Here is a 6,554-nt window from a genome sequence, read left to right as displayed (position 1 = left end):
CTAACATATTCATAATATCAGGGACTCAATTGTGTGAATAAAATGTCTAAAGGCAATTTAGGGATTATGCAGGGACTAAATTGAATTATTCACGAAATTCTGAGAAAAATTGTAAAGCAAGGGTCCCACGACCGTGTGCAATGCTATAAGACGTCTAGAGGGGTTATACGACCATGTGGCTAGGTCATGTAACAGACTGTAATCGTGTGGCAATTGCAAAGATTAACCTACAAGAGGGACACGACCGTGTGGGAGGTTCTTGGCCGTGTGGTTCACGAACTAACCTAGGGTTTATAGGGCACATGGCCGTGTGGGGGGCCGTGTGGCCCTAATCCTAGACATAGTTTGCCACGATTCACTTGTAAAAGAACACACACCTTTAGAAAAAAAATCCTAGGGTTTGAAAAGAGAGCAAAATCCTAATTTAATAAAAAAAATGGTTGAATTGTCTAGGGTTTGAAACCTTAGGGCGGCAAGGGTAAATATCCCAAAGTTTTAGGTCGAAAAAAATGGAGAGAAGAGAGTGGCTCAGACCTAGGTCACTTAGAGAAGGAAACTAATGCTTAACCGTTGGATTATTACCCATTTCTTGTTAGGTTTTATCCCCAACAATATATATTTTAGTGTAACCTTTATATTAGATTGCTGAAAATAAAAGGAAAAGAAATGGGAGGAGTGGGTTTCAAACCTAGGACTTTTAGGGAAAAAAATTTCTTTTAGCCATCAAACCTAAAACATATTTCTTATCTACTCATTGCAATATTTTAAGGCATGACAAATATATTATTAAGATATTATTAATTTTACTTGAAGTTGAAAACATATGAGATGGGTGTCTTACTATTACACCCAATTACTTGTTTGTTATTAAACGTATTTATTAATTTAGTGTAAATATATTTCTTATTTATAATGAATTATTATAATTATTGTTGCTTTATTTTTTATTTTTAATTTAATATTATAATTCATCTTTTATATAATTCTAAATTTAATATCATTTTTAATAGTTTTATATATTATTCAATTTTTATATGTATTTAAAGGAGGGCTTACTGCATACATATATTTTTAAATATTGTATGATTACTTAAGTTATGACTCAAGCTTCTTTTATCTATATAATATTATTTATTTTAAATATTACATATATTATTTTTATATAAAAATATATATGTGTATATTCACATGCAACGATGAAAAAGAAAAGTTAAATTTCGCCATTAGACTTATAATAAATTGTGGATTTAGTGATTATACTTTAATTTAATTAATTTTAATTCCTATATTTTTCATAATTTTAAAATTTAAGTTCTGTCTCAATGGTAACAATTAAATTTTTTGGTTAAATTACGTCATTAGTCTTGTATTATATGTAAAATTATAAATTTAGTCATGTTCACCAATTGGATTATTCTTAGTAGTTATATTTTTTAAACTTCAAAATTTTTACCTCAATGCAAACGACAATCTTTAAATATATTAACTGATTTTTTATGAGTAATATGTGAAAATAACAAACAGATAATATATTTTTTACATGTGATAAAATGTTTGACACATCAAATTTTAAAAATAACAGAACTTACTTAATGAAATTAATAATTATTATTTGGTTAAGACTAAATTTTTCAAATTCTAAAGTTATAAAGATTGAAAATGAACAAATTAAAGTATAAGTACTAAATTCAAAATTTACGTAAAATACAGAGTTTAATTACAGAATTTGACAAAAAAAGAAAACTAATGCATCATAAAAAAAATTCAAATGCAAAATGAGGGCTAGAAATTTTCAGTTCATATGTAACTATATACCCCACAGCCTAGCTATAGTCCCCGGTTACCCACAGTCGGCTCAATACAACCCCCAATCCCCAAAGCCCAAAGCCAAACTAGTCGAGACTGTCCACGTGCTCAAAAAGCTGCCACAATCTCTGTACATAAACCAAAAACTTTCGCCTCTCTTCTGTCCACACGTTCCATTACTAATATATATTTTTATTTGACAAATCATGTAATATAAAAAAAAAGTTATTTTATTTACTTTTTAAATGGTTTGTTTAGTCTTTATTGCACCGGCTCTTTACGAGGGATTTTGATCCTGACCTGCTTTATATAGATTATGTCACATATTAACTAAATTTTATGAAAACATTTTAATTATTTTAAGTAATTTTTTTATAAAGCTTTTTTTATTAATTTATAATCTAATATATATTATTAAAATTTAAGGTGTACCCAAATCAAGTTGAGATTAACTTTTATGGGGTTTAAAGTGTTACAAGTAAAACTCTCCTTCTTAGGGTTAGAACTTGTATTATCAAATTTATAGGTGAGGCTACAATTATCAAAATCCTTTTATTTATTTTTATATGAATAAGAGTACTTATTCCAGTGAAGAATTTTTTACATGTGATAATTACCGAATAATGTTACAATCACACATTTCATTTTTTTTTAATTCATGCTCATGGCATTTAAATAATTATCCTTGATGGATTCTAATATCACTTGCTACATTTTTTTTTCACAAATAGCTAACTCATCATGAACAAGAAATCTTTGCGACTTAAGCTCAATACGTAACTTGTAGGATGAGTACACTCTTATCAATGGGCTATCACAGATTTTATTAAGCGAAAGAAAACCTTTAGTTTACAAATTCATGACTCGATCCACCTCTTTCCCATGTATGATCCGCCCGACACTTGCTTGAAACCATTTGTTAGCTTGTTAAGTTTCTTTTTGGGCGCTGTGTGCAAACCAGATAAATACTTGATAAACATAAGAAAAATCTTTCTAAAGGAGAAGATAAAGATGAAACAATTTTTAGAACCCATCTTGAAATCGATTGGTTGGAGGATGATCCAAATGCTTCTGTGTCACGTCTCTAAAACCAGAAGCTACTCGTCCTGACCCGATCAAATCCGCTCCACGGGTTGAACCATGACCGAACCCATTTCCTACTGGGGCTCCAATGCAAGTGTAATTAGAGTCGGATACACCCAGATAGTTTAGGTTTTGGGGATGATATTGTGAATGTGACAAAGTGCTGCTTCCGAGGGCATGTCCTACATAGTAGTCGTTGACTGAGTGAGCTGGGTATTGGGGAAGGTGGGAGGAGCTGAGGCGTGAGGGCGATGGTTGTAAATATGGTTGCGGTGGCTGTAATATTGGAGTTGGAGGCATCAAATTTGATGAAGCAGAAAACAATCTTGGTGGGCAAAATGTTCTAAATGGGAGTGTTGGATCACCGAGATTGCCTGCGGGATGGTAGCTTGGATGGTAGCTGCAGTCATTGGAACATCAGCAACCGCAAAATGAAGTAATAAAGGATGAAGATGAAAATTGGAGTAGCAGAAAAAATCCGTCTCTATACATATGTGTCAATCTTGAAGGAACATACCCTGGATTCCCTGGGGTGGCCAAGTTATCGTTACTGAAAACCAGCTGCCGAGCCCGGTTCAGTGTCTCTGTCTCCCTTTCTGACCACCCAACAACAGCAATCAAATCAAATCAAATAAAATAAAACACTAGTGTCACAACCAGACCAAGAAATTCAGCAACAAAACCAGCATATATAGTTTTCATCAAGATCGATGTGACCAAGCCATCGTCATTATAACAACCTTTGACGAATCCCCAAAGTGTGTAAAGATAGTGACCTAGCTAATCTACCTCAAAAACCATGTGGGAATAAACAAGTGAAATGACTTGCCTTGGCGATGGCGGTTCATGTGTCCCCCAAGAGCTTGAGATTTGCAAAACTTGAGCGAACAAAACCTACATTCATAGACCTTCCCGCACTCATCTTTCCCATCCCTGCCGCCGCTTTTCTTTGTCCTATAGCCTGCTTCAAACAACACCAATTAAAGCTCTTCCCACGACAGCATTCTTGCCCCAAACCCCCAACCCTAATCCATCCAAACCCGACAAAAATTATTTTAAGTTTCAAACCCTCAATCTCTTGCTCTTTCCTTTTCCACCTCTTCCTTTTATATTAAACTTGTCCTCCTTTTGAAGTTTATAAACACAGCTAGGCCACTCTATATAGAGTGTTGAAAAGCGTGAAGCAAAAGAAAAAGAAAACATATCTTTTCTATTCAAATCTAGGACGAGAACCAGAGTGTGTGTATATATATGTGTGTAAATATATTTTCTTCATTGTTGTTTTATTCAAGGCTTATTACTAATATCATAGTAGCAGATATATACCAGAGGACCCTTCCTCAAACACCTGTTTACCATCCCTAGTGTATTCGTCGGGCAAGTTGTTGAGGTCTAGGGGGTTCTTCTCAGGTCTCCTGCAAAACCAAAATAGAAAAATCAATTAATTAGGAGATGGTAGAGAAAGACAGTAAAAAGGAAAAAAAGAAGGAAAAAAAAAAGGGGTAGAAGATGAAACCTACATGGATGGTACCGACAGAGAAAGACAGGAAAAAATATGAGGTGAACAATGTTTCAGATGGGAAGATAACTAAAGCTTTAGAAAATTGTAAGACTTGAGTTTGGGACTGCAATAGAGAGGCTGGTTGAGTGAAGGTGGAGAAAAGGAGCATTGAAAGTTCTCTATCAGTTTCTCTGCCATCCTCTTTGGACTCATCTCCTCCCCTCTTTCTCTCTCTTTATCTCTTTTCTCAATTTGAAACAACAATAAGGGACAGTGGCTCTCGCAACTTGAAATAGGAGATGGCCAGTATTTGTGTTTATCAACTCTTTAGTCATTTGTTGCTACTGATTTCGTTGGTTTGATAGAAACACGTTTGCCCTTTCGAATGCAACTCTATTATACCCTACTAAACTATTTCCATCAAAGATAACCCAAAACTTCAAAAACGTTCAGAGATAAAGTATTAAATGCAATAATAAGATATATTACATTAGTAAAGTATTAAATGCAATAATAAGATATATTACATTAATTTAAATTCAAACCCTAAAAGTATATTGTTAGGAAATACATTTGCAAACTCTAAAAAACTTAGTCTTTATAAACCAAAACCAAACATAAATTGCTGTTCACAATCAGACATGCATATAAGAAAATGGAAAATTGAAGGACATGGTTTAGAGTTGAAGATTAAGGTTGGGAAATACTCATAATGTGAAGAAGTGGGTGTGGTAAAAGTTTAATGGTTGGTCCCCATGCAGGTTGAAGGGCTTCCTGGGCAATATCATTGTACCCTGAGCTTTGCCATGAAACAATGAACTGTTTCTCTATTTTTATCTTTTATTTATTTAATTTGCGCAGCATGGAACAAGGAACCGTTACTATCAAGATCTCATTATCAGGTTTTTGTGATCTAAGTTGGATGTAGACTGAACCCCACAAAGTGTTGTTTTATTCTTTGGAACTCCCTTCGTTGCTTGATCAATGCCCTTCACTAAAACCAATATTTTATTTTGGTTTATTTATTTATTACGTGTAGAAATTAATTGATATGTTGTTCTACCATGCAGCTACGCTTCTTTATTTTTCCTCTATTCTGTAAACTCTCCCAATGCCTTCTGTTAATGCGTTGGCTCGAATTCTACTTAGTACATTTTACGTTTGTTAACGCATAATATTATATATGAGTCTAAAATTTTAATTAAATTTGTTTATATTTATAAATGATTAACCTTAAACTTATTTTAGACTTTTGAAAAATATATTTATATTATTTTTAATTTAATAATTTAATATATTTTTTATTTATTAAAATTTTATATATAGTCACCTTAACATTTTTAATATTTATATTATAATAATATTATATAATTTTTTGTTCAAGTTCAATTTTTTCAGTTTAATATTATGCTTGGATCTTGAAAGTTCAAACTCGAGTATGATTCATTTTTTAAATATGTCTAATTTTTTTACATATACTTATTTTTCGAGCCAAATTTTTTACCCATATCTATTTAAATTTCGGACTAAACTTTGAATTTAAGTGAACAGATTTACTCATATGCAAACTATTGGAATTAAAGATGGTTGGAAAAAAAGAGTGAAAAAAATATGATAGAAGTTTCATTTTACTTTGTTCCAAATATTACCTTTTAATTTATCAAAGCTATTAAAAATACAATTTTAAAACTATGGTCAACATGGTTAGAGTATTTTGTTTCTATTTGGTTCAAAAATTAAAGTTCAATTAAAAAAACTACTCAAATAAATCTAATTTCAAAAAATATCCAAATAAAAAAAATTAATTTTCAAAAATCACAAAATTATCATGACACACACAAAAAAAAAGTCTTTTTCATTATTCTTTTTCATTTGCGAAAATAAATAGAGTTAACTATATAAATAACCATTCAATTATTAACGGTTTTAGTCACATAAGTTCAAATATTTTTATTTTAGTCACTAATATTATCAAAATTTAAGATGTTGATCATTCATCAATTAAATTACTAAAAAATGTTGACGTGACATTTTTATTGGTATAATAACAATTTTAGCCTTATATTGTTTACAGATTATATCAATTTGGTACTAATTAAAAAAATCAAAACGTTCTATAAATTTAGTCTTAATTATAAAAAAAGTAGTATTTAAATTTAAAAAA

The 6,554-nt window shown here is 31.2% G+C and overlaps 1 protein-coding gene across 2 annotated transcripts; it reads right to left on the bottom strand.

Annotated features, from left to right (window-relative positions):
• Nucleotides 1–2,548: 2,548 nt before the first annotated feature.
• LOC107886634 (zinc finger protein JAGGED) lies at nucleotides 2,549–4,840 on the bottom strand. 2 transcript variants are annotated; one of them, XM_041100135.1, is made up of 5 exons: nucleotides 4,410–4,840; nucleotides 4,216–4,304; nucleotides 3,719–3,853; nucleotides 3,407–3,485; nucleotides 2,549–3,289 (listed from the first exon to the last, which is right to left on the bottom strand). In XM_041100135.1, coding segments are annotated over exons 1-5 (765 nt in total). In that variant the 5' UTR covers nucleotides 4,412–4,840; the 3' UTR covers nucleotides 2,549–2,829. The 2 variants fall into 2 exon arrangements, with proteins under 2 accessions (XP_040956069.1, XP_016666153.1); XM_016810664.2 differs by having other exon boundaries at nucleotides 3,719–3,850; nucleotides 4,410–4,834.
• Between the last annotated feature and the right edge of the window lie 1,714 nt (nucleotides 4,841–6,554).

The sequence above is a fragment of the Gossypium hirsutum genome, chromosome A03 (genome assembly GCF_007990345.1).
Source record: "Gossypium hirsutum isolate 1008001.06 chromosome A03, Gossypium_hirsutum_v2.1, whole genome shotgun sequence".
NCBI classification, from domain to species: domain Eukaryota; kingdom Viridiplantae; phylum Streptophyta; class Magnoliopsida; order Malvales; family Malvaceae; genus Gossypium; species Gossypium hirsutum.
This window is presented reverse-complemented; position numbering and strand designations above follow the sequence as displayed.